The following is a 27,417-nucleotide window of genomic DNA, read 5'->3' as shown; positions in this document are numbered from 1 at the left end:
AACACAGTTGTGCTCACCGGACATCAAAGACTTCGACCCACGCAAAGCCATAGAAATCTGGCATGGTGACAGTGTGCGCACACGCCGGCCACACTTTGTGAGGAAGAAAAATGGAACTGATGTAGATGGGGGCTCTGAGTCAGAGTCCTCAGAGAGCTCTGCCTCTGATGATGTTTAACCTGTCTCTTTGTACATAATACATTTGTGTCATTTTGTACATTATCTGCACTAAAACATGTTTAGAGTTGTTTAAAGTTTTAAGTTGTAAAACGCTGGCCCCAGCCCCACCTTCTGGCGGTTAGGATTTAATTTTAATTGGATATACATTCCCAACTTCACTGTAAGATGAATTTAAAGCTTTAGTTAATAAAATGATCAAATTAATTCAGTGGCTCTCATAATCTGTCTTTTTTGCACGGGAAAAAATGTGGCTAGTGGAAATTCTGATTGGCTGGTAACTTCAGAAACTTACCAGCCACATTGGCTGGTGATCAAAAAAGTTAATTTAGAGCCCTGGTCATACCTACTCAGGAGCATGACCATTTCAAGGAGGTTACCGTGGTCTATGCTTTGGTCTTCCAAAGTGGAGGCAGCTTCAAATTCTGAGCCCCGGTAGCTTAGACCCCGTTTTCCTATAACCTTGATAACATTGATGACCCGATCCATCACCTGCCGTTTCTTTCTGACTTGCTCTTGATGCAGGGAGAGCTGATCCCCCCCTAATCTGCTCTCAATGTCCCCATGATGTGCCCTCAATAAGTAAGCCTCTACATAGTCTTGATGTATAAGACTTCTTTCATGCTCCTCAATTCTCTGATGTACATGCTTCCAGGATTGCATGCCTCCGCTTACAAAAGGGCCATCATAAGCAGAGGGCTTTGAAAATGCCAGACAAACTGTGCAGAAGAGAGCATGACTTTCTTCACAGTAGGTCAACCACTTGCGATTCATTCCATCCCTACTATTACAAATATTAGGCAAGGTTCTACTTGGGGTTTGTTGGGGGTGAAAAAAGAATGACAGATCTTTAGAGTTAGGATGGGCAAAATAATTGAAGATTGGAATCTCCTCAACTGGTTCAGCCTCTACACGCTCAATTCCTACCTCAGCTTGTCCAACTTCTATACTTTCAGTCTCCTCTTCAGCTGCTCCAGCCTCTTTGCGTTCAACATCCCTCTCCTCATCAGTTTCTGTTTCCATCCTGGACCCTGAGGCTTCACTCTCCCTTGCACTGACCGACAAATCATCTTCCTCTATGCCTGGTTTAAATTGTAAAATAGAAACAGCTTTAATGAACAGTATTACCACTACATGGTTAAATGCAACACATAAATGATGCAATCATTACATTTCCCTATCATATTTCACTAATGAACACATGCATTTTGTTTAGCATACACTGCATTCTATCCTCTGTTGTACACCTTGCAATGTGTGCACATCCGTTATTATAGCCATGACTTCTCCTAGCATTGTCTGATCAGCGTCATCACAATGCTCAAACTTTTTTCTTGTATAGGCTATAGGTCATGGTTGAATAACCAGTGGGAGGTATGAACGAATAATCGATTATTTGATGTGTGCCGACATTCACCAACGAAGAAAACACTTAATATCTTAAATGCAAAAACAGTGAAAAATCTGATTTATACTGGTATTAATTGGGGATGCGCATTTCTGGCAAAAATACTATTCAATATTCGTATAATAATATCGAAAAATCGGTCAATCAAGAACCCCGCACGCACCTCGTAAACACGCACACACAATGACACAGGGAGAGGTTTTGATGAACAAGTGTGAAATCAATCCGTTTATTTCAACGTGGGCTTAGGCAGATAGGCCTATGTTCCAAATATGTTAACATATTCTCCATCCATTAAAAGAGAAAGATCAGTTAAGTCATTAACTTGTCAGCTTGTGTTAGCTCCCGCCTAGCAATAACGTCAATAATTGAGCTCTGGCCTCTGGCTAACTGTTTTTCTTGTCAATTCACCTGCAAGACTCGTTGATGCCTGATTTCGGAATAAATCCGATATTTTCGAGCACTTAGATGCATTCCCCTCCAGCATCCGCTTCTTTTTTATTCTGGCCTTTTCAGCCCCTCCTTTCTCCTTTCTCTTCTTGCCTACCATCATGAGTGCATGAGTGCAAGCGCAAACAACAAGCAAGCAACCACGAACTTGACCTGCAAGCTGTTTATTGGATAAACGCATTTCCCATCCCAGGAGTCTTTGCTCCATTCTACGTCAATTCAAGAACGAACAAAGAAATTAAAGTATGCTGTAGTTCGTATTTTTTTATTTATGACCATGAAAGTTCTGTAATGCTGCTAAATGAAGTAAAAAATGAAATAAACACCATGAATGAGACATAGAGAGTAAGCAAGTGGTATAAATATTGGTTGGGTGTTGGCTTCTAATAAATTGTATATTCCGGGGTTTTCACGGAGGCTAGATTCCAGTAGTGGATTAAATTATGCTCAGGCCTTATCTTAACAGCCAAGATGATTCCGAGGGATGTTTTGTTTTTAGAAGAAAACTATCCATACAGATAGGTTGGGAATGGTCTATGTTCAAAATGAAAGATCATTACAGGCTCTTTAATTTAAGCCATAAAATACCTTATTGCTGTAGATAGCGTATTGTGTGACGTAATCAGCAGACGACGGACCCCGAGCCGATCTGGTAGCCGAGCCAATATGGTACTTACACCGGTCCACCCGAGCTCGCCGGCCGACCGGGAAATCTCCCGATCGTCCCGACGGCCACTCCGCCCCTGGCCCAGGGGCACCACATTCGGTTAATACGGGCCTGGTGTGATGAAGTACGGTAAAACAACAATGTTTTCAAAGCCAAACTTGTAGATAGAGAAGAAGCATAATAAAGACGAGTGCGGAGCACCTTGTATCCCGGTCGAGTGCGGAACGGTTATGGAGCGTGCCGCTGCTAACCATGACAACATCAGACAAGCGTTACCAACTTTCGCCAGTAGATAGCGTCAGTGGACCGTTAACAAACTTAAAACGTTCAAATACATTTGTGTTCAGAAGAAACATACATGAAACACACAGAACACAGTGGTTCTCAAACGTTTTCTACTAGTGTACCCCCCCATAAGATATTATTTCAGCTCAGTACCCCCTTCCCCGGCACAAAGAACTTTTTAAAAAAAGAATAAAAAGAAACACGCATGCACATACAATTCAGAATCCGATTCCTCCCTTTTTGTACTCTTTATTTGTCTTTTATGATTAAATATCTCTAGACGAGTGGTTCTCAAACATTTTCTACTAGCGTACCCCCTCTAAGATATTTTTCAGCTGAGTACCCCCTTCACCGGCACAAAACATTTATTTTATTTACTTTATCTTGTATTGTTGCTGCTATGTGGATGTTGAGTACTCTTGTGTACCTTTGCAATATGATGTATTAAAAGTAATTCTGATTCTGAATTTGCGATAACCAGTGTGTACCTCAGTTCCTAAACCCCGGTTTGCCCGTGTTGTGACAGTAGCCACTGGTGTGAATGGTTCCAAATCAGGTGATAACAAGCTGCCGGGACGTTTGGTGGTCGGTTTGGCGCTGGCGTCATTGGCCCTCCCTCTCTCACTGCTGGTTGGTTGGTTGACCTACAAAGCAAACAGATTCCTGAATCCTAAGACTGCTCTTCCTTCCCTGCTCCAGAAGGTACCGTCACTTGTTTCTGTCGTCGACCGATGGTGAAATAAACACATTAAAGGGCCTATGTTAGCCACCGGGTGGGAGGGTGATTAGCCAGTACAAAGACACAAAGACAGACACACACACACGCAGCCAGGGACACATACAAAGACACAGACACACACACATAGACACACAGACAGGGACACACACACAAACTCACAGAGAGAGAGACAAAGCCACACAAACACACAGACAAAATCAGCTGATTCCTGTTTTAGTGACATCCTAAGAAGGCGTGACAACCTAGATTTGTGCTGGATAGATCAGTTTATCCGTACATCTAGGTGGACCCTCCCGTTTGTGACGTCCCTAATACAGATTTTCAACCGGCTTGTAACGGCTAATCACACTCACACCCGGTGGCATCCTAGGGTCCCCTTAAACGTTATGTTGTTGAATTTTCGGCAGCTTGATCCAAGCAGCGTTCATGTTTTAACTCGTGACCTTTGACCGGCTGCTCTCACTCTTTGTATTTTCGATAGAAGCAGAGTTCATGTTTTAACTCGTGACCCCTCTCTTTATCCGGCCATCGTTCTCAGCATCTGTCCCAGGCCAACGCTACCACTATCGACTCAACCAACCAGCGGGCCCCAGCTCTGACCCAGGAGCAGTCGGAGAAGATCAGCTTGTTCTACGAGGAGCACAGCATCTGTGAGGTGGTCCTCAAACAAGACCACGGTTGTGATGACAACGGGAATAATGGAGAGGGTGAAGGGCTGAAGAGCTACTGCAACTTCCTGCAACTGAATCACTGGTCCTATAGAAACCTTTAAAGGCCTTTTTGACATAATATACCACCAGGCGTGAGTGTGATAAGCCGTTACAATCCGTTTTGAAAATCTGCCCCTTCTGACATCACAAGTGGGCTTGTCCACCTAGATGTATGCTGGATAGATCAGTCTACCAGCCAACCCAGTGCACTGTAGTAAACGTTGCTTGTCTATCTGCCATACATCTAGGTGGACACGCCCACTTGGGATATCAGAAGAGGCCGATTTTCAAAACGGCTTGGAACGGCTAATCCCACTGGTGGGATATTCCACACCTGGTGGTATAATATGTCACCTATGACATTTAGGAGGATGGGGAAGTTGTTTCTGTAATTTTGGAAGCGAACTGGCTGTTCTTCTGCACAACAAATTTATAGAGGAAAACAACTTTTCAACTTAAAACTTGTGTTTTTTCCGAGCCATTTCATAATTTGGGATACATTTTTATTGCACATACCAATGCACTTTTGTTTTTAATTATTGTACACGACCAGGGCTCTACAGTGCGCCCATTTCACTTGCATTTGCGAGTGAATATTTCGGCGTGCGAACGAGAAAAACAAAACAGGAGCACGCGTGCGAGTGACTTCTCCTAACGCTAAGCAACGCGTTAATACAGTAACCTAACTACTTTTTCATGTAAAATAGATAGTCCATAGAAAGGGCTTTAAAGAGATTGTCAAAACACTCGTTCCCAGATACGCGTTACCTGCCCGCACACACTTCAGCCAAATTGAGATGCCAAAACTATACGGCAAGGTCCTCAAGCAAGTGGAGAAACTAATCCATACTTCTAAACATCAGTGTGTTTCAGATATGGAAGTAACTTGAATTAAAAAATAAAATATATGTATGCAGTTTTGCTGCCTTACCAGTATTTTACCCCTTCAGAAGCATTTATATCGAAATTAGCAGATACAATTAACATAGGTACCGTACCTTGATATAATACTGTTACCGTTTATGCCTCAAATCATACCGTGGTATAATTTTTTGTCCATACCGTACAGCCGTAATTTGAAGGAACTATCTAATGTTATACTCGAGGGAAGTCAATCTTTTTGGAGCAAAAACAACAGCTATTTGTTTGCTTGATTCAACTAACGTTAGCTACCGCTGTTTTGATGTGATATAATTTACAATAATATTGTATTTTTAGGACCGAGTCAACGCTGAGTAGGCCTACTGCACGAACGTAGACTTTGCATATAGTCATTAAATTCTAACAACATAGGGCTATTTTGATAAATAATCTGGCAAGGGTGTTGTCCTAGGCTAGTACACCAACAGCAAATGTATGTATAATGAAGGGCTACATTTTCCAAGTCTGTCATTTGAAAACTTTCCCTTTTATTGTGTGCTACAACCGCTGTATTGAATATTCACGCCGAGGGTAGCTTAGTATTCGAGTAGCCGTGTATCCGATCAGTCCTTGGACCGATGATTCCCCCCCCCCCCCCCATTGCAATTTCAGCACGCTAATAAATGTTCCAAACAAAAACCTAAAATCATTTTTTTCTCTGTGCTCCTAAATCTTTTAGCTTAGGGGCACGAGTGCTCCTGAAAAAAAAAGTAGCGTAGAGCCCTGTACACGACCAATGAACATTTTCTAATTGCATGCTCTATATTTCTTTAAGGGTATCTATATAGGATTTTGATAAATTAAAAATAAATAAAAGATAGAATAAATATAAATATATTCTAGAGCTGTCAGTTAAACGCGTTATTAACGGCGTTAACGCAAACCAATTTTAACGGCGTAAATTTTTTTATCGCGCGATTAACGCAAAACTTTTCTTAAAATTTTTTTATTTTATTTTTTTTGGCTCAAAACAAAGAAGCAGTAGCCTGACTATGTTCAAGGCAGTATCTTTCTTGGTTCATCGTTCAATTGCACTATAGGCTTTTTTTTTATCGTCCTGTATTGATCAGTATATGCTAATGTTATCAATAAAAAAAACATTTGCACAAGGCAAGCCGATGTACTTCTCCATGTTGATAAGAGCATTCAAATGAGAAATCAAGGGATATTTAGCATAGAAAAAAGAATTGCGATTAATCGCGATTAATCATGAGTTAACTATGGCATTAATGCGATTAATCACGATTAAATATTTTTATCGCTTGACAGCACTAATATATTAATTTTTATGTGTAGGCCTATATTTAAAAGATATAATAAATTGATTCAATCTCACTGAGTCAATCTAACTATATTCTCCACATAGTAATGTGTGAAAGTCAAAATTGTGATTCATCTAACAATACCAGGAGCAAACCTTTAACAGAGATGTTGGTATTCTGCCGTAGATGCCCTTTTGCATAAGCTGCAGAAACGCTGGATGTGTCTGGCATTGGGGATGTAAATTATTCTACTCGCTTGAAGTGATGAATCTCGAGAATCTCAGCATCAACACAGAGGCCAACTAAACTGCAGACATTCTGGGAAGCAGAGTACAGTGTGACAAAGAGACGTCATCAAAAACATTGAATTAATAAGTGTTGAAAAAGTGAAAGCGACGAATTAACATTTTACAGGGATGTTTCCGTAGTAAATACACCGAGATTGAAATTTATACTTTAAAAAAACCTTTATTGTGTTAATACAAAATACATTCCAGGTAGAAAAAAAAGGATACGTTTCCAAAAACATCTAGGCTCCATGATATATTCTGCTTCATAATATAAAGAAAAATTGTACATGATTTTATTTGAAAATATAACTAATTTTTCAGGCTCGCAATCTAGTCTACTGTCAGCCGTTTTCAGTCAATTGAACAAGTCATACTCAATTTAGAAATAAATCAATAATACCAAAGTGAAAAGGGTTGCCTTGATGGAGAAATTAACTCTAGGCAGTAATAAAACAATGAAAAGTGTGGACCTTTGAAAATGACTTGACCTTGTCTATTTGAAAACAAAAGCTGTGTGCGCGTACACACAAATCAACATTAGCATTCGTGTGTGTGCGTTTACGTGTGTAGCTGCCCATACATTTAAATCTTCTCAATCTTCAGCCGCTAGTCTCTCTACAGTCATAAAGTTTTTTTCCCTGGCACTCTTGCCAGTATTTGGAGCCAAATTTCCAAATAAAAGCCTCTGTTTAAACAGCATCATACTTTCCCCATATCGCTGTGTACAGTATATTCTATATTGTATCCTTAATATGCCGTCTGTAAAGTATTGCACGTTACAAGGAAAAATAAATGAAAAAATGAGTAGTGCGTTAAAAGTTTCAGATAAAGGTATAAATCCCTTTTTCCGACATTCACGTCGCGTTGGAAATCATCTCGATATTTCAAACAATGGCCGACAGTCGACGAAAAAATTAACGTGACAGTTATGGTAATACAAGTATTTACATTTGTTCTCCAAAAAAAGGTCTGATAAGAAGGAGTGGGGGGGGGGTTAGGATATGATGTCGTGCGTGTCGCCGTTGGGCTGCTGGCGAACCAGGACGGGCGGGAGGGGTTTTCCGAAGAATTCTGTGCGAGAGGAGCAAATAGATATCGGACATTAGCACCGCTAGCACGTTAGCATGAGACACAAACCCGCCCACATCATCTGTATGTGGAGAGTACTGATGACCATTGATAGATCGGAGTACGGCTTTTATTTGAACAATAACGAGACAAGTACAAAGCATGCGTTATAAGCGTCGGAATATTTTCTGCTACAGTAAAGGCTCAGTTATGGTTCCATGTCGACGCAACTGAAGGACCACACAGACTCTCCGACGCAGTCATGAACCTCTGCGTCGGGTCTTAGTGAGCGGACCAATCACAGCCCTTGCTGCTACTTCTCCTCGACGCAAAGATTACAATTTTCGGGAGGCGCACGTCCGGCCCTTGGGGTTGACGCAAGGAGAGTCCGCAAGGACGTAACTTGAGGTACATCGACAGTTGGAACCATAAAGAAGCCTTAACTCTTTGTAGCCAAGCGTAAATCAAATCATTCAAGAACAAGAAAAACAGACTTAGGATGACTTTGATGTTCTGTCAAGTACCCATCATGCATGGATGACATACATTTGGGTGACGAACAAACAACACAAGAAAACATGGTTGCGTTAGCATGTTAGTTGGTTACGATATTGTGCACTGCACTTTAAATGTGTACTAGAATTGCACTTTTGACTACAAGGTAGGGCAAATTGGACAGCTCAGATCTTCTTGCACTCTGGTCACTATCTGGTTACCAGTTATGTACTTTCTTTCTATGTTGGATGTTGGATGTAACTCTGTTCCTTGTTTGTGTATGCAGCACTACCCTGTCTCTAAACCAAATTTCTCTCATGGGAGATGAATAAAGGAACTTGACTTGATGTTGGGAAGTGGGCCGGTGACCCAAACCTGTTGCTTGCGCCACCAGCCGCCATCTTTGGTGTTCTGGATGCTCTCTACTGTCTCTGAGCTTTCTCACTACCATCAGGATATGGGGAATGAAGCCAAATGGATGCACCTCCATTTTTCGAGGAATATCATCCACTACCCATTACCTTTAATAGGGAAAGTAACAAATAGACTGTAGAGAAGGGCTGAAAGATTAATCGAATTCAAACCGATATCGCAATGTAATAGAACGCAATTCTCAAATCGCAAAGGCTGCGATTTTGAAATATTTCTGCACTTTAGTTTGTTTGATTTGTTACTGTTACTGACTGGAGAGCTGAAAAATAAGTTCTGTGAGAGAGAGATAGCGTTAGTACATGCACACACTTCATGCCAGGCCGGACAAGACACGGGGTTAGGTGATCCCTGGTGCTAAATTAATGAGGTGGAGGCACCAGGACAACACACGAGAAACACTACAGTCTCAGCTAGAGTGGACTGTCCCTGTCTCATTCCCCCTACCAAGAATAAAAGACAAAGAGTCATGATTTGGGACTATTCTAGTTCTTAAGACTTTCATGCTTGCTTGAGCTTTCTGCTAAATCTTAAACACATTGCACTTTCATGTATTCCTTAAATTTGCTATTAAATTTGACTATTTCATTTTATTTTAGACCTTTTCTAACCCTGCCTTTGTTTTCTGTGATTATCAATTTTATTCAATTATTTGAGTTGGCCTCGTATATGAAAAGTGCTGAATAGATAAAGTTGCCTTGCCGTCGCATTAGACAGTTTTCCCCTCCTTTAAAAGGGGACATATTATACCACCAGGTGCGAGTGTGATTAGCCTTACAAGCCGTTTCGAAAATCTATAAGGCTAATCACACTCACCCCTTGAGGTATAATATTTTCCTTTTAAAGGGAAGCCCGGAGGGTGTTGTAGCGAGGGTGTTAAACACCCTAGATAAAGTGTAGTGTAGCATCTTACCCTAGCTATCTTTCTTGCATGGAGGGAATGGGCTAACCTAGTGATTGTAAGTGCTTGGCACTTGGTTCTATGAACATCCTTATTGAACCGACAGCGATATATTGTCGTTTCACTTTCTTCTGACATATATACTTATTATACGTCGCTTGGGGCTATAAAAAGCCCCAAAATAAACGTCGGGGCCAGCTGGTGCTGTCTCTCTGCTGCCCGTCACTTTAGTGGGGAGTGTAGCACCTCAGAGCCCCATTAAGCACTTTAAATCACCACACGGGTTGTCATGCATGGAGTGGAGGATTAAAGGAGCAGTGCATGATTTAAAGGAGGGGTGGGGGGACGGCGGGTTTACCGGAGCGTCTGGATTCGCCCAGAGGCTGCAGCTTGTGCAGCCTGGAGGCCTTGGGCGTGGCCCAGCCCACTAAAACAACGGGGAACAGTTCACAGAACGTCAGGGGAATAACCAGGGGTTTAGGGAGTCATGGAGGATGGAAGACCTTGTATGGGCTTTCTAGAAGGGGTGTGGCAGAGGATGGAAAGGAGGATGGAGATCATATATGGGCTTTCTTGAAGAGGTGTGGTGGAGGATGGAAGAGCTTATATGGGGTTTTGGAAGGGATGTTGTGGAGGACGGAAGACCATAAATGGGCTCAGGGTTGACGAAATATAATTTGACATCATCAGCTGTCTATCAAATTAAAATAGTCTTTAGTATGTTAAAGAGTTATTAGACTACATTCGAAGAATCTTCCCAATACATCATAATATAATAATAATAATTGAATAGTAGTTTTACTTCCACCACATCATACTGTAACAAATTAAAATAATTATTATTTATACACTTATTATTAAGTGTATTCAAGGTCAGCCCAACACTACTATCCATCTTCTTCATGATATGAAGACGATGATTTTTAGCTGGAAAGACCATTTCAGGAACAACAGGAAAGGGATTTCAAATTCAACAAGAAAATTAAAATGTGTAAATAAAAAAAATAAAAAATACAAATAAAAATATGACAAATTAAATTTGGGAAATGACTGAAAACTTCTTTATCTACATTCACTAAAAACAAAGCAAAGGAGTATACACTCCAAGTTACTTTTATTTGGACATCTCCGTGTTGCTCTATCGGAGAGAGCGTTGGCCCGAGCGGAGGCGGGGTCTAACCTGGCGGAGGCGGGGGGGAGGGGCCCTCGGCGGGGGGGCCCTCCGTCTGAAGGGGGTCGACGCGGTTCTTCCTCTTCAGCTGCAGCTTCCTCGTCTTCTTCCGCCCCTGGTCGCCGGACGCCGCTGTGGATGCAGTTAAACAAATCAATCGGGCAATTAAGAAACAAATTGGGCAATTGAGGATCCTGCCTGCCATTTTGCGAGCCAATAAGAAAGACATTTCGAGCAGTGAGTGAGTGAGACAGAGTGAGTGAGTGAGACAGACAGTGAGTGAGTGAGTGAAATAGAGTGAGTGAGTGAGACAGACAGTGAGTGAGTGAGTGAAATAGAGTGAGTGAGTGAGACAGACAGTGAGTGAGTGAGTGAAATAGAGTGAGTGAGTGAGACAGACAGTGAGTGAGTGAGTGAAATAGAGTGAGTGAGTGAGACAGACAGTGAGTGAGTGATTGTGACAGAGAGTGAGTGAGTGAGACAGACAGTGAGTGAGTGAGTGAAATAGAGTGAGTGAGTGAGACAGACAGTGAGTGAGTGATTGTGACAGAGAGTGAGTGAGTGAGACAGACAGTGAGTGAGTGATTGTGACAGAGAGTGAGTGAGTGAGACAGACAGTGAGTGAGTGATTGTGACAGAGAGTGAGTGAGTGAGACAGACAGTGAGTGAGTGATTGTGACAGAGAGTGAGTGAGTGAGTGAGACAGACCGAGTGTGTGAGTGATTGAGACAGGTTGAGTGAGTGAGACAGAGAGTGACATAGTGAGACGGAGCGTGAGTGAGACAAATAGTGAGTGAAACAGAGTGATAGAGAGAAAGAGTGAGTGAGAGAAACAGTAATAGAGAGATAAAGAGAGTGTGAGAGAGGGAGAGTAAGACTGTGTGTATGCAACGAACCCGAGCCGGGCTGCTCCGGCGTCTGCCTAGCGGCCGTGTCCATCTCCTCGCCGTTCTCCTCTTCCTCCTCCTCCTCCTCCTCTTCGTGTCGACCCTGATCACCCGCCGTGCCGTTAGTCCCGCCCTCCTCCTCTTCCTCTTCCTCCCGTGTGCGGTGCCTCTTCCTGTCCTTCGCCTTTTCCTCGTTCTGAGACAACGTTCACATCGGAGCCGTCAGGCCAAAGCCAGTGCTAAACCTTCATGCGTATCAAACACTGCGGCCTACTATAACATTGGTTCTCAAAGGTGCCACGCGTACCATTGATTTTATTTTATTTTTTTCATATATCATCATGAAAAGTTAAAAACTTTTAAGCATAAATTGTTTAGGACATTCAACGTTTTTTGAGGTGTGTTTGTCGTCCTTGAACCATTGGATGACACATGACGAGTGACGAAGGACAACGACGCCTACCTCGGTGATCACGTTCCCTATTGGCTGGAAGGGACTGGTCATCATGGTCTCGTCCACAGGCCCCGCCCCCTGGGTCTGCGTGCCCTCTCGCTCCGCCTCCTCTAGCTCCTCCTGCTCCCTGGAGTGAAAGAAACACGTTCACATGACAAGGGAGTTGAAGTTTAAACTATCATTTTATATTATATATGATTATAGATATTTTTTATTATATTTATTTTATTCATTAACATTTTTATAGAAATTGCTGGATACATTTTTGTACATTATTTTCTATTTGAACATTTTCTATTTGAACATTGTGTTTTTTTAAGGGGAAATTTACAAATTCATTATTTCAAACTAAACAATAATCGTTACAATAATCGTGATTTCAATATTGACCAAAAAAATATTTTTTCCATAATCTAGCAGCCCTACAATGACGTAACAAACTGAAAGCGAGGATTTAAATGGTAAAACGGACTGCGTTTATGTTGCGCTTTTCTAACCATTGGCCACTCAAAAGCGCCTTACATTTACATTTACCCCTTCATGCACGCATTCACGCACAAACGGCGGTGCGAAATGTAGGCTTAGGAGCCTCGCTCAGGGACACAAGAGCAGCTAGGAGGAGCCGGGGATCGAACTAGCAACCTTCCGTTTACCAGTCAGCCCTTCCCGCCGGGGGCCGGGTTGGGCCAGCGAGTCCTCCCTCCCCTCATAAGGAGAGCCCCTCCAGAGCCCCCCCCCCCCCTATCCCCCGGGGGTCTCGTACCTCTCCTGGCGGATGCGCCGCACCCTCTCGGCCCTCTCCTTCTTGTCCTGGTCCTCCTGGGCCCGCTGCTCGGCCGTGTCCTTCTGCACGCGCTCAGAGATGGCCTCGTAGTCCTTGGCGATGTTGCCTAGCAACCACTTCAGACCGTTCTTGATGGACTTGTCCATCTTCTTGCCGCAGCCGAGGATGGCAGAGCACGGCTCCTTTGTTTGGGGGGGGGGGGGGAAGAGAGCGAGAGCGAGAGAGAGAGAGAAAGGAAGGGAGAGAGAGAGAGAGAAAGGAAGGGAGAGAGAGAGAGAAAGGAAGGGAGAGAGGCAGAAAGAAAGAAAGGGAGGGAAAAAGAAGGAAGGTAGGGAGGATGGGAGGGAGAGTAAGGGATGAAGGGAGAAAGAAAGAAAGAAAGAAAGAAAGAAATATTTTTAGATAGTTAGTGAGCCTCTTCCAACAGCCACGCCAAACAAGGATTAGCCCCAATTCAATCCGAACTCTTCATGTCACCAACTGCAGTTTCTGGTCTGGGGGGGGAGAGGGGGGGAAGGGGAACTCACGATCTGACAGAGACACTTGTTCTCGTTCACCAGCTTCTCCAGGGCCAGGCTCTCGATGATGTCGGCCTCGGCCAGAGCCCCCTCCTGATCCTGCTTGTTGGCCAGCCTGGGACACCGGGGGACAGAGAGAGAGAGATTGAGTGACTTTGTAGAAATAGTGTTATTGAGCTGAAAGTGCCCTTAAATTAAAGGACTTTAAGACGGGGTCCATGGTTTGTGGGCCTGCACGATTCGGGGAAAAATATGAATCACGATTTTTTTAGCTTAGAATTGGTATCATGATTCTCTGCCACGATTTTTTTCTCACAAGTACCTCACAGGTACCTCCGTACTACCTTGGCAAGCCGAGGGAACCGTATTCCATTCACTTTCCACCAGCCTGTATTGGGCACTTCTGATCTGATTAGAAGTGGAAGAGCAGCTCAAATTTGAATAGAAAATAATCATATATACGCCTCAATCAGAATACAATTCTCTGATCGGAATAGAATTACATGCGGAATAGAAGAGGTGGTGTAGTCCGCTATAATCAACGTGTATACACTTATTCCGATTGGTTTGGGGTGGGTGCGGCTACTTCTTTAATTTAGAGAGATGGCATCAGCAGCTGCAGTAGTTCGCAATAGGTCCCTCTGTACTTTTATGCACACCGAACTCGACCGCTGTCAAGGAAAGTGAATTTTCTTAGCACTCCGCAAGTAGTCTGATAACTTATCAACCCCAGCGTTTCTGGTTGATAAGCAACGTCAACCGTAGGTTTTCTGTCATGTAATCGTCCTTTGAATTCTGAGAGAGACAGAGAGACAGGGACAAATAGAGAGAGAGACACAGAGAGAGAGACACACACATACACGGAAACAAACAGACAGAAAGACAGACAGCGAGAGCGGAGACATTGAGAGAGACAGACAGAGAGAAAGAGAGGGACAGAGAGAGAGAGAGACAGACAGACAGAGTCACAGCCAGCCTCCATTCCCACCACCAAACCACACTCACACTAGGACAGGCCTGTTTTAGATAGAGAGAGAGACATAGATACAGAGAGCGAGACAGACACAAATAGAGACAGAGAGAGATACATAGAAAGAGCGAGAGAGAAAGGGAGAGAGAGAGAGAGACACACACAGAAACAAACAGACAGAAAGACAGACAGCGAGAGCGGAGACATTGAGAGAGACAGACAGTCACAGCCAGACCAACAAGACTAACTCAGACTAGGACCGGCCTGTCTTAAGATACATAGAGATAGAGAGAAACAGAGAGACATGAGAGAGAGAGACAGAGAGACAGAGAGAGAGAGAGAGAGAGAGAGAGAGAGAGAGAGAGAGAGAGAGAGAGAGAGAGAGAGACCCCCCCCCCCCCCCCCCACTCACACGAGGACAGGCTTGCCGGCGATGCGGGGGTGCCTCAGCACCTCGGCGATGGCCTCCCTGGTCTCCTGCAGCCGCCGGGCGTCGCTCGAGTCGACCACGAACACCACGCCGTACGACTCCGAGTAGTAGTTCTTCCAGATGCCCCGGATCCGCTTGCCCCCGCCCAGGTCGAAGATGGTCACCTCGAACTTGCCCTGACGCAGGGAGACCTTGGAGAAGCCCACCGTGGGTGCCACGTCCTGGGGACTCTCTGTGAGGGCGGAGTCGGGGGAGAGGGGGGGTACAAGATGTATATCTTTAGTATATTAAAGAACACCTCTCCCCCATGTTGATGGATAAGATTAGAGAGATGGGGTGTGTGAGAGAGAGGAGATACAGAGGTGGCAGGGGGACGAGAGGGAGAGAGAGATGTTTTACAACGGAAGTAAACAAACCAGTTCCTTTTTGTTACGTATTGTTACGTATTGCATTTAGCACAACAGTGGTAGGTGCTAGCGCTGTCCTCCCTTCGTCGAAAGGACACTTTTGTTCGTTTGCAAGCCATTGAGTGTCTACCATGCTAGTTTGTTTACGTGTTGCATGCATACATAGAGTTAATTTACGCTAGAAAACCGACTGCCTTTTCATGATTGGTCATTGAGCAAAAGGTGTGCAGCCCCAGCCCCAGATTCTGATTCGGCCGTCTCACACCAGGTGAGCCTCTCTCCCATACACATAAGCTGTGTGGTCGAAATCGTTCTCTATCACGGATATAGTGCACTATATAGGGTGCGCGCCATTTTGTAGTGGTGTTCGAATTCTCAGTGGTTCATTTCATGCACTATGTAGTGCACTTAAAATACCCCAAATTTGAGTGCACATACGATGTTCCCTCCATGTTACTCCCGTATACCACAATGCAATGCGTCGTGTTTTCCTGGAGGAGAAGAAGAAGCTGAATAACTGCGAAAACTAATACATTTAATTAGGGCCCGACCGATTTATCGGCCTGCCGATTTAATCGGCCGATTATAGCCTTTTTGAAAATAATCGGCATCGGCCAAAAAGACGCTGATTACAACCGATTTTTTTTTATTTTTATTTTTTTATATAAATGTTATTGCGATTAGTATCCTGCAGATTGCGCTCCTACTCGCCTTGCTAACTAACAACTTTAGCTGGAGTAAAAAAGAGGAGATTGAATTTTACCGTACAACATGAAAGCACGCTCGCTCAGGCAGCTGCGCGCTCACCTCACCAATGTACACAAGACGCGTTGTTTGAGCATGTTGTGCCTGTTTTTCTTAAGGTCCCAGGCCATGTTAATTTGTTATACTGTAGACTCTAACGGTGAGACCATACTGCTCAGCACGCACGTGTTAGTCACTGCTCACGAGCGCAGCACATTGGGAGTTAGTTATTTATTTTACATTTTACATTACACTCATTTTTGACTGTAAATGTATTCTAAAACACTCAAAGGTTCTGCATTCAATTCACATAATCGTCAAAAGTGTTTAAAGTATATTTAAGGTATCATAAACTACGTTTTATATGGGTTTTTTTTAATCGGCCGATTAAATCGTAATCGTAATTTTTCTCTGAAAATAATCGGCATCGGCACTCTAAAATCAATATCGGTCGGGCCCTACATTTAATTATGGAGTCTCCGGCTTTCGTTTAAAAATGTCAAAAATCTATTTGCGATTTAACATAGAAAATTGAACATTCTAAATTAATTAAATAAACTTTATCAAGGAAATGTAACATTCAACATCAAAACAACCTCCAGCTTTCCTCGCGAGTGCCCGGTTTGTTTACATGATGTGCGTCACAAATACCCGGCGCATTTACTGACGCAAATGACGTTTAGAAATATTCAGCGTAGTGTCCGAATTCTCGTTTGTTCGTTCCCTATAGTATATAGTGCACTATATCATGAACACTATATAAGTAATAGTGAGTGAGTGAATAGGGAACGATTTCGAACACAGCTCTAGAGAGAGACATACCAAGAGAGATAGAGAGCCATAGCGAGACAGAGACAGAAAGAAAGAGACAGAGGGAGATAGAGAGAATGAGAGACACAGACATCTAAGGACGGACAGAAAGACATACCTCCTTGAATCCCTCGAACCGTCGCCGTCTTCCCAGCATTATCAAGTCCCACCATCACTAACGTCACCTTCCTGTACAGAAAATAAATCAAAATAAACCACTGAATGACTGAGTGCTTCCTCAGATACCATGGAGGGGTTATGGAGTTGATTAAACACCATTACAAAAAAGACACAGTTGGTGCCATGACGAGTAGCAACTAGCTTTCTACTAGCAAGGTACTAGCAAACTACTAGCTTTACACTCGCAAGCCCCAAGCTTTCTACTAGCCAGCTACTAGCTTTCCACTAGCAAGCTACTAGCTTTCTACGAGCAAGCTACTAGCTGTGTACTATAAATACTTAACTATGACTCTTGCGTCGCAAGCGATACATCAAGCAGGTTATCCAGGGTTCAGTATAGCTAGCTTGCTAGTAGCTAGACTGTTGGTGCAATGGCGACTCAGGAACCATTACAACTAGAGACCGTTGATGAGTGGCCTGCTAGTAGAAAGCAGGCTACTAGCTTCCTAGTAGCCAGCTACTAGCTTTACCACTACCCTAGCTCCTTCCATAAACCATCCCAACACTAACTAACACTTAGCAGGTCTCAACAAAACAGACACAAACGCCAACAGGTTGCCTCAGCAGCCCGGAGCAGGGGATTAGGCTAGGGGATTTTCAGCTAACCTTGTAGGATAATATGCTACGGGTACTGCGGTACAACAAGTTGTTGGTGGATGGTGTCTGAACCCTTGTTTAAGTTTGACGTTCTGTGGGAGTGAGTGAAGGGTAGTTGTAGCTGTAAGCAGTAGGGATGAACGTAATCAAATTCAAACCAACATCGCAATGTAATAGAACGTGATTTGTAAATCCCAAAGGCTGCGATATCCTTCCATCCTTCCTTCCCTCTCTCTTTCTTTCTTATTATTTGTTACTGACCGGAGATGAGTAAGATTTGTATTTGTTTTCCTATACAAATCAATAGTTGTTATGATGTTATAATATCAATTCATGCATCAGTTCATCTCATTTAACTCTCTAATTTTGCGTTGGTCATACTATAGAATGATTTATTGCTTCTCTAGTGAATATTAACAGAACATATAACAAATAACCTGTCCCATCATACATGGCTCTGGCTGCTGGCTAGTCTAACATCTCCATCTCTCACTTTGACTCCACTAACCTTTAACTGGGTGAATAAAGTGTCCATTAGGTATGGGCATGATTAATCGACGATCGACTCATGATCATTAAGAATTTCGTTGATGACGTACATTTTTCATCGATAAAAAACGCACGCCAAAAAATAAAATAAAAAGCACAAAAAAAAAGCGCAGGCGTAGCAGCACGGCGACGCGGCCGTCAGTGAGTGTGCATGTAACTCCGCGTTTACATGCGGACACATCTGATTCGCATAGATGTGGAAGAACAGCTCAATCGGAATAGAAAAGTATCATATATACGCCTCAATCGGTTCGGAATACAATTCTATGCGGAATAGAATAGGTGGTGTAGTCCGCTATAAATACTTCCGATTAGTTGGGGGTTTAACTTGGAGCAGCTGCAGTAGTTCGCAATTGGTCCACTCCGTCTGTACTTTAATGCACACCGAACATTACCGCTGTCAAGGAAATTGGATTTATTGCCTGATTCACGTCTTTGATATTATCACTCCGTAGTAGTTACAGTAGTCCGGTAACTTATCAACCCCAGCGTGTCCGGTTGCTAAGCGACGGGTGACATCGGTGGGTTCATGTGTTAGCATCGTCGCTCTCGCTCCGTGTGTGTGTGTGTGTGTGTGTGTGAATGACAGGGAGAACGAGTGCTATGCAGAGAAGAATGGACGGAACGATTTTTAGATTTCCAAATCGCGTTATTGAAAGAAAATAATTCATTTTTTTTTAATACAATAAAAAAAAGAAAAAAAAAGACAGAATCAATTCGTGGCGCTCGATGTTGATTCTGTGGCGCCGCGCCACACAATGGTCTATGTATGGGAAACACTGCAGTGGCTGAGGAGGTAAAGTGGGTTGATCAGTAACCTGAATGTTGCTAGTTTGATCTCTAGCTCCTAGCTAGGGCCCTGTCCACACGGAGCAGAAACGGGCGAAAACCATCCGGTTTATTTTTATATTCAACCTTTTAAATTGAGCAGAAATACTTTTTAACGTACAGTTAGTCATTACATTTATCAAGGGGCTTTATTTAAAGCTACAAAAAGAATACAAATAAAAGAATAAATAAAAATTCAACGCAACTCTGACGTCCCCCAGCTGGTGTGGGGCTAATGACGTCATCGTTTGCGTTTCAGGCGTCCACATGAATCCTAACACGAAACCGCATAGGTCTGAATAGATTTTAAACCACCTCCGAGGGTGCGGTTTCGGGCACCGGATTCGCCAGCTCCGTCTGGACGGTCGGGCGAAACGCACAAGACTTATGCGGTTTCACCAAAAAATCGGCTCCGTGTGGACGGGGCCCTAAGTGTCGAGGTGTCCCTGAGCAAGACACCTCACCCTAATGCTCCTAACGAGCTGGCTGTCGCCCAACGTGGTTGACTCCCCTGTCGCTGTGTGAATGTGTGCATGAACAGTTGTAAGTCGCTTTGGATAAAAGCCTCAGCAAAATCATGTAAATGTATGCATCCTGAATGACTCACAAGGAACACAACACGATGCAGTATGCCCCTCTCATCCATTGCACTGTAGGTTAGCTACTCGCTCTGGGAGGAAATCCCCCTGGACAGGATTATGTATGAAGCTTTGGCTCTTCAATCCCATGTAAGATGTGTGTGTACCATAAATTCTCCCACCTTTCAATTTACAGGCTTCCATTTTTACATGTAATATGGAGTGGGATGGTAATATACAGTGTGCTTAGTCAAATTAATGAGGATTAAAAAGAAAAATTGGTTTTGGAACACACAAGACAAATATCTAACAATAATATGATGGCTACAATTCAGGTTGGGTTATGTTGCGCAGAGGTTGCCAAAAATCAAACATGTTATATGCAATCTAACAACTGCATATAGACTTATGGCATGTAAAAGAGTGACAGTATTGCAAAGTAAATTGAGATAATTAAGTGTGCATGCATTTTGCATGAATAAAAAAAAAAAAAAAAAAGAAAGATAAATAAATAATCTTTCTCTGCGGACCGGTACCAAATGACCCACGGAACCGGTTCCGGTCCGCGGACCGGGGGTTGGGGACCACTGGTCTACTGTACCTATTTGATCATATTGTTACATGACAAGAGCGGGGTCTACTGTACCTATGATCATATTATTCCATGACTAGGACCTCTACTGTACCTATGACAATATGATCATAGTATGTCACACACACATTTCACTGCATATGCTGTATGTGACGAATAAAAACCTTTGAACCTTTGACTCTTGATTCTGATATGATCATACGAGGACCCATGACAGGACGGGGGTCTACTGTACTTGTGATCATATTATTACAGTACAGGCTCTACTGTACCTTGCGGTCTATTATAGGATCATATTATTACATAACACGACTGGATCTACTGTACTTGGCGGTCTATTATAGGATCATATTATTATTACATAACACGACTGGGTCTATTGTACTTGGCGGTCTATCATAGGATCATATTATTACAGGACCTGAGGGGTCTACTGTACATATGATCATATTATTACAGGACCGGAGTGGGTCTACTGTACCTGGCGGTTTAGTATATGATCATATGAGGACCCTGACAGGACTAGGACCTATACTGTACCTTGCCGTCTATTATAGGATCATATGATGATGACATGACAGGAAGGGGTTTACTTTACCTGGCGGGTTTACGCCATCTCTTCAACCAGCTGCAGCAGTTCGCCATCAGGCTAAACATCTCAGTCCGCGTGGAGGAGAAGTCATTCAACAGTTGTCACCTGTCCACTTTTAGTTCAGTAGTTCAGTCGTAGTAGCGGACGTGAGCGAAGACACCAACGTGAGCTTAAGGGCACTTAGAGAGCTGGCTGGGTTAGCTTAGCAACCTAGCTAAATAAGCTTAAATTAGCTTTGTTTGACACGGATCCCGTCCCTCCGACGTGATACGTGCCGTGTAGCGTTCATGTTTGCGATGTGAAACCGCGTCCGGGGATATAATATAGGGATATGTCCTTTCCTTCCACGTAAATTAGGTAATTTTTTAGAGTGGTGGCTGCTGCTTGTCGAGGCGCTGTTTACAGCCGTCGCTGGTGGTAACGCGCTTACGTCTCTGCGTGCGTGCTCACGTAACGGATCTGAGTGACGCGAGGTGCGCTCAATAAGTCCCGCCTCCGAGGCTCTTGCTTCCATGTTTAAATATCTATGGAAAATAACATGGTTTTGAATGATCGTACGTGACAAACTCTGTAGGGGGCGAATAAGTAAAAGCTTCTCAGATTTTGAACGACACACTTTGTCAATCTTGATTCCACTTGGGTTTTGGATTGTCGGTGCCGTTAAAGTAGTTAACTATTATGAAGAAGTATTATGCTAACGCGGTTCTGGGCCGATTTAGGCCATCACGACTCTCCCAGTCAAGGTTGCATAACAACGGTAATGTTTCCTAGTTTGTTTAATAATAATAATAATACATAGGTTTTATTTAGCGCTTTTCACGGTACCGAAAGACGCTTTACAAAAACATAAAACAAAAAGGATACAAATGGACAGTACAGTACATACATGCATACATACAAATACTCCAAAACAACAATACAGAGAAAGATAGGACAATAAGAAAGAGAGAGGGGGAAAAAAGATTTGTCAGGTGTTGTAAGTGATGTTGAAGAGATGTGCTTTGAGATGACTTTTGAAAGACGGCAGTGAATCAGAGTTACGGATGGCCAGGGGGATGGAGTTCCAGAGGGTAGGGGCGGCGATGGCAAAGGCTCTGTCCCCTATGGTGCGGTACTTGGTCCTGGTGATGGGGATGAGGGTGTTGGCAACAGTGGAGCGTGTTCGGTGTGGGTCAATGGGGCGTTGGAGGAGATCTGTCAGGTATGAGGGGGCAAGGTTGTTTAGGGCTTTGTAGGTGGTGGGGAGGATCTTGAAATGTATGCGTTGTTTTACCGGAAGCCAGTGAAGTTGACGGAGGACGGGCGTGATGTGTTCTCTGGAGGGAGTGTGGGTGAGCAGTCGAGCAGCGGAGTTTTGAACATATTGCAGTTTTTGAAGAACAGTGGAGGGGAGACCATACAGGATGCTATTGCAGTAGTCGAGTTTGGAGGTGATGAAGGCATGAATTAGTGTTTCAGCAGCTGAGAAGGAGAGAGTGGGTCGAAGGCGTGCTATGTCCCGGAGGTGGAAGAAGGATATTTTGGTGACGTGGTTTATGTGTGACTTGAAGGAGAGTGCAGGGTCCATGTAGATGCCAAGGTTTCTGACCAGGGCGGAGGGAGTGACAGAGTGACCATCAATGCAGAGGGAGAAGTTCTGGGAGGTGGGTGTGTGTGGATTTTGGGCCAAAGATTATAATTTCAGTTTTATTGCTGTTGAGTTTGAGGAAGTTGTGGTTCAACCAGGTTTTTATGTCAGTGAGGCAGTTGGTGAGGGTGGAGAGAATAGCTGGAGTGATGGTTTTGGTGGTGATGTAGAGTTGAGTGTCATCGGCATAGCAGTGAAAGTGAAGTCCATGGCGGCGGATGATGTGGCCAAGTGGGAGCATATAGAGGATGAAGAGGATGGGGCCAAGCACTGAGCCTTGGGGGACTCCGTGTGAGACAGGGGTGGTGTGGGATTTGTGGTTGTTTATGGCGATATAGTGAAATCTTTCTGACAGGTATGAGTTGAACCAGGAGAGGGCGGAGTCGGTGATGCCTAAGGATTTCAGGCAGCTGAGGAGGATGGAGTGGTTGACGGTGTCGAAGGCAGCACTGAGGTCCAGGAGGAGAAGAATGGTGAGGGAGCCGGAATCAGAGAGTAGGAGATCGTTTGTGACTTTGATTAGTGCTGTTTCAGTGCTGTGGTGGGTTCTAAAGCCGGATTGGAATGTTTCATATAGGTTATTGGAGAGGAGGTAAGTCTTGAGTTGAGTTGCGATGGCTCTTTCCAGTAATTTTGAGATGAATGTGAGGTTGGAGATGGGTCTGAAATTGTTGGGGTCGTCAGTGTCAAGACCAGGTTTTTTAAGGAGAGGGGTGATGGCAGCAAGTTTAAGGTGGAGGGACAGTGCCAGAGGTAAGGGAGGAGTTGATGGTGTCAGTGATCAGTGGGGCGAGAGAGGTAAAACAGGCTTTGACGAGTTCAGAGGGCATGGGGTCCGGGGGGGAGGTGGATGATTTCATGGTGGAGAGTATTTTGGAGAGGTCTGCAGTGGTTATCGGTGAGAAGGTAGAGAGCCGGTGGTCTGAGGATGAAGGAGGTGTGGGTTCGGGGACCGGGGTGGAGGCAGAGGAGGTTGCAAGCTGGTTGTGGATGTTTTCTATTTTGGAGTTGAAAAATGAAATGAGGTTGTTGCATTTCTCCGGGGTGAATGAGGATGAAATGTTGTCGGGGGGCTTGGGGAGTTTATTTATGGTGGAAAACAGGGTGCGTGGGTTGGAGGATCCAGAGTGAATGATGCCAGAGTAGTATACTGAACGGGCTTTGTTTAGTGCTGATTTGTAGAGGTTTGTGTGCTCTTTGTATGCAAGGGCGTGTACTGTGAGACCGGTTTTCTTGTGGAGTCGTTCTAGTTGTCGTAGTTGTTTTTTTAATTTGTGAAGTTCCGGGGTGAACCAGGGAGCCGAGTGAGTAAAGGTGACAGTTTTGGTTTGCAGGGGGGCCAGTTTGTTGAGGGATGAAGACAGTGTGCTGTTGTAGATGTTGACGAGGTCCATGGGGGTTGGATTTGCAGGAAAGGTGAGGCTGGAAAGAGTGTTTGAAATGCAGGTGGAGAGAGAGACTGATGGATGCAGATGGATTTAATGTTGCGGAAAGTGATTGTGCGGTCCTGTTTGAGTTGGGGGGCGGGAGTGTCAACGACAAGTGTGATGGCCAGGTGGTCAGATATGGAGAGGTCAGTGCTGGAGATATTGTGGATGTGGAGGCCATTGGAGCAAACTAGGTCTAAGATGTGTCCACGGTTGTGGGTGGGAAAGTTGATGTGTTGTGTGAAGCCGAGGCAGTTGATAAGGTCTAGAAAGTCCATGGAATTTTTACAGTCCGGGGAGTCAATGTGTAGGTTGAAATCAACGAGAAGTAAAACAGCTGGTGAGATTGAGGAGAGTGCGGTGATGAATTCAGAGAGTTCTGGTAGAAATGATGGATTGGGTTTGGGGGGGCGGTAGATGATTGCAATGATGAGAGGTTTTGGGCCGGGTAATTTAAAAGCCAGGTGTTCAAAAGATGGAGCAGCAGGGATGGTGAGAGGGCGAGGTTGGAGGTCTTGTTGGTAGATGACAGCAATGCCCCCTCTTCTGCCCTCAGAGCGTGGGTTGTCTAGGTAGGAATATCCAGCAGAGGTGGTTTGGTTTAGTGAAAAATAATCCAGGGGTTTTTGCCAAGTTTCATTAAGGCACAGGAGGTCAAGCTGTTGGTCGATGATGAATTCATTGAGAATGAGACTTTTATTGTTGAGGGATCTTGTGTTGAAGAGGGCGATTTTTAGGTGCTTTTGTTTTGAAATTGATGGGGCGGAAGTAGGAATTGGACGGAGGTTGAAGGTGTTCACACTGGTTGCATTCTGATGACGTGTGTTGTTGTGATGACGCGGAGAGGAAGCTCGGGAGCCGGTGGGTGAGCTGCGGTCAGACCACAGCGCTGGGATGACGTTTTTAGCGGTGGAACTGTACATAAACTTGCGGCGGGACCCTTGATGAATGTAACGGGGACGGAGGAGTAGTCGAGAATTTTATAGAGTGGTGATGAGTTCGGTGGAAGGAGGAATTTGGGGAATGAGCTGGCGGAGCTGCAAGGATGAGTAGCGAAGTGCCATGGCTGAGGCTGAGGACAGGTGGAAACCTGCCCCGGATCTCTACCCTCAGCTGAGCGGCGATGGAAGATGTCCACTGGATGGGAGCAGGATTTGTTTGATGGGAAGGCAGTGGTCTTGGCCAGGGCAGAGGGCCGAAGCATCCGCACCGGTACCGGTGGAGATTCTTACGGGTTTACCTTCGACCAGGTTACGGCGATGGATCCTGTCGCGGAGAGTCCTTCGACACTGGCCGGTAGGTGTCCAAGCTAACGCACTGCACAGAACACTGAGAGGGGCTCTGGAGCAGTAGCCTAGCACCACCGTGGTTGTTAGTTCGAGGAAGATCCAGGTAGACAGGTAGATTAGCCGAGAAAGTAAAGAACGTAAACAAAGTTTTTCAGATCGAGAAGCGGCAGCCAAGCGCGCCAGCGTCCTCTCGTCCGAATCTCCGGTATTCTGATGAGACAGTAGTTACCCAGAGTCTTCGACCAGGTTACGACTAGGTTACGGCGAATTCACTGGAGAATGGCAGCCGGTGTCAGTCTGGTAAAGTCACAACCTGGTGCAGACACAAGGAGGGATGCTGCTGGCCAGACAAGCGATAACTCCAGGCACTGGAAGGTGGTGGAAGGGAGGAAAGTTGTCCGGCAAGGCGAAGTAGATGGTTGGAACCAGAGGGCTCTTTCCCGGTGGGGCAAAGATTGCCAGTTGGAAGCAGCTAGGTGCCTAGCTACCCCGCTAACAACGCCGCTGAGTCTTAGGATCAATGTCCCGTAAAATGGTTAGGGCTCGTAACAATAGCTTGTTAAAAAATGTAAATACTAGTGCAAAATCACAGGAAAAACAATTTCACAAAATGTAAAAAAGATCGTGGGCAGAGAAGCGGCGAACAAACAACGCCAGCGTCCTCTCTGGTAGCCTCCCTCCTCAAAAAAAAAAAGGTTTTGGTTAATGCTATTGGTTGATGTGTTCCCATCATGTTTTGCGGTGCAGAAGTTAGGGGAGGAGTTAAAAAGACGGTTGAGCATTGTTGTGGTTACGGGGTGCTCGTTGAGCTTTGTTGTGGTTACGGGGTGCTCGTTGAGCTTTGTTGTGGTTACGGTGTACTCGGGATTTTCAATAAAGTCACTGAAAGAATATAGCACGCCTCTGCTTTTGATATTCGCCACATTGGTGTCAGAAGTGGGATTCTATAAAACGACTACCCCCTACGAAGATGGCGATGTCAAGACGCTATTTAGCGAAGAAAATCCACGAGATTTATGTGCTTCTTCAGCGTCTCGGCGAAGATCTTCCTGCGGAGATGAGTGATCGACCCGACGGTGCCAGTGCTCCCCGCCGCCATGCAAGACGGGTGTCAGCCGAAGTTGAGCATGCTGACCGCCGATGAGTGACTAGCGCAGAGAGACTGCCACCACTGACCTACACCGCCGAGGAAAGGGCGTCGCTGACCACCGCCGTCAGGAGGACGCCGCTGACCGGAGCTGAGAGCTTACTGCTGCTCACCGCCGCCATGGAGAGGACGTCGCGGACCGATGCGGAGAGCTCGCCGCCGGGAGGACGCCGCCGATTGCCTCGCTTACCGGCAGCTGCTGCCAGCATGCCCATCGCTAGCCCAGCACCACGGGACACCTTCAAGCTCCCACGATACGCCGGCATTACAGCCCTGGAGCCGTACCTAGTGCAAGTTGGACTGGCTGCAGCGAATAACCAGTGGAACAACCAAGCCACTGCTGCCCACGGTGCTCTAGCACTAGAGGGGAAGGCGCAGCAGGTCTTGCTCAACCTTACGCCCACCGAGAGACTAGACTACGCGATACTGGCGGCTGTGTTGGAACGACGCTATGGCAAACGGGTTTCAAAGGACAACATGCGGGACCAGCTGACCCGCCGGCGCCGCCAAGAGGGTGAGATGCTGGGTACTTATGCCGCAGATGTGCGCTTCTATGCATGTCGGGGCTACCCCACGTTTGAGGAAGCGGCCCTTGAGGAGCTAGCCCTGGGCGCCTTCATCCATGGCCGCACACCAGAGAGACTGAAAGAACACCTCCGCATCATGGCACCGACCAGCCTCAACGCTGCGCTGGATGAAGCTGAGAGGGTGGAGGCTGTTATGATCCCATGCAAACGACCAGGTCCCCAGGTGTGCCGGGCCGACGTCAGCGATGAAGAAGGGAACGTCGAGGGAAGGGTCGTCTTCCAGGCTCATCTGTCGCCAACTCGACCAGACCGACGTCGACCAACCCACGGGTCCCGGGAACGCCGTTTCAACGACCTGTGCTGGCGCTGTGGAGAGGTGGGGCACTGGGCCCCGGACTGCCTCGCCCCTGCACCAAAACACTATAGAGCCCCACAGTCGGGAAACTAATGCAGGTAGGCACCCTGGGGAGACTGCCACCCGTCCAACCGACCATAGACCCCATTGAG

General features: G+C 45.1%; 2 protein-coding genes across 5 annotated transcripts in view; one reads left to right on the top strand and one right to left on the bottom strand.

Annotated features, from left to right (window-relative positions):
- Positions 1–4,982, top strand: part of LOC132461292 (interleukin-10 receptor subunit beta-like) — a 28,261-nt gene extending 23,279 nt beyond the window's left edge. For both annotated transcript variants that reach the window (XM_060056339.1, XM_060056338.1), the window contains exons 6-7: positions 3,544–3,689; positions 4,265–4,982. In XM_060056339.1, coding sequence (XP_059912322.1) covers positions 3,544–3,689; positions 4,265–4,498 — 380 coding nt within the window. In that variant the 3' untranslated portion in view covers positions 4,499–4,982. The remainder of the gene's footprint in view (positions 1–3,543; positions 3,690–4,264) is intronic.
- A 2,085-nt stretch (positions 4,983–7,067) lies between these two features.
- On the bottom strand, positions 7,068–21,340 carry arl13b (ADP-ribosylation factor-like 13b). 3 transcript variants are annotated; one of them, XM_060056336.1, is made up of 10 exons: positions 20,900–21,340; positions 17,096–17,166; positions 14,999–15,248; positions 13,626–13,731; positions 13,078–13,280; positions 12,324–12,441; positions 11,870–12,056; positions 10,983–11,105; positions 10,161–10,229; positions 7,068–7,980 (listed from the first exon to the last, which is right to left on the bottom strand). In XM_060056336.1, exons 1-10 carry the CDS (start codon positions 20,956–20,958, stop codon positions 7,904–7,906), a joined length of 1,263 nt encoding a protein of 420 aa, XP_059912319.1. In that variant the 5' UTR covers positions 20,959–21,340; the 3' UTR covers positions 7,068–7,903. The 3 variants fall into 3 exon arrangements, 2 of the variants coding, with proteins under 2 accessions (XP_059912319.1, XP_059912320.1); XR_009526595.1 differs by lacking the exon at positions 10,161–10,229 and having other exon boundaries at positions 10,915–11,105; positions 20,900–21,339; XM_060056337.1 differs by lacking the exon at positions 10,161–10,229 and having other exon boundaries at positions 20,900–21,339.
- Between the last annotated feature and the right edge of the window lie 6,077 nt (positions 21,341–27,417).

Source organism: Gadus macrocephalus, chromosome 7, assembly GCF_031168955.1.
Source record: "Gadus macrocephalus chromosome 7, ASM3116895v1".
In the NCBI taxonomy this organism is placed as follows: domain Eukaryota; kingdom Metazoa; phylum Chordata; class Actinopteri; order Gadiformes; family Gadidae; genus Gadus; species Gadus macrocephalus.
This window is presented reverse-complemented; position numbering and strand designations above follow the sequence as displayed.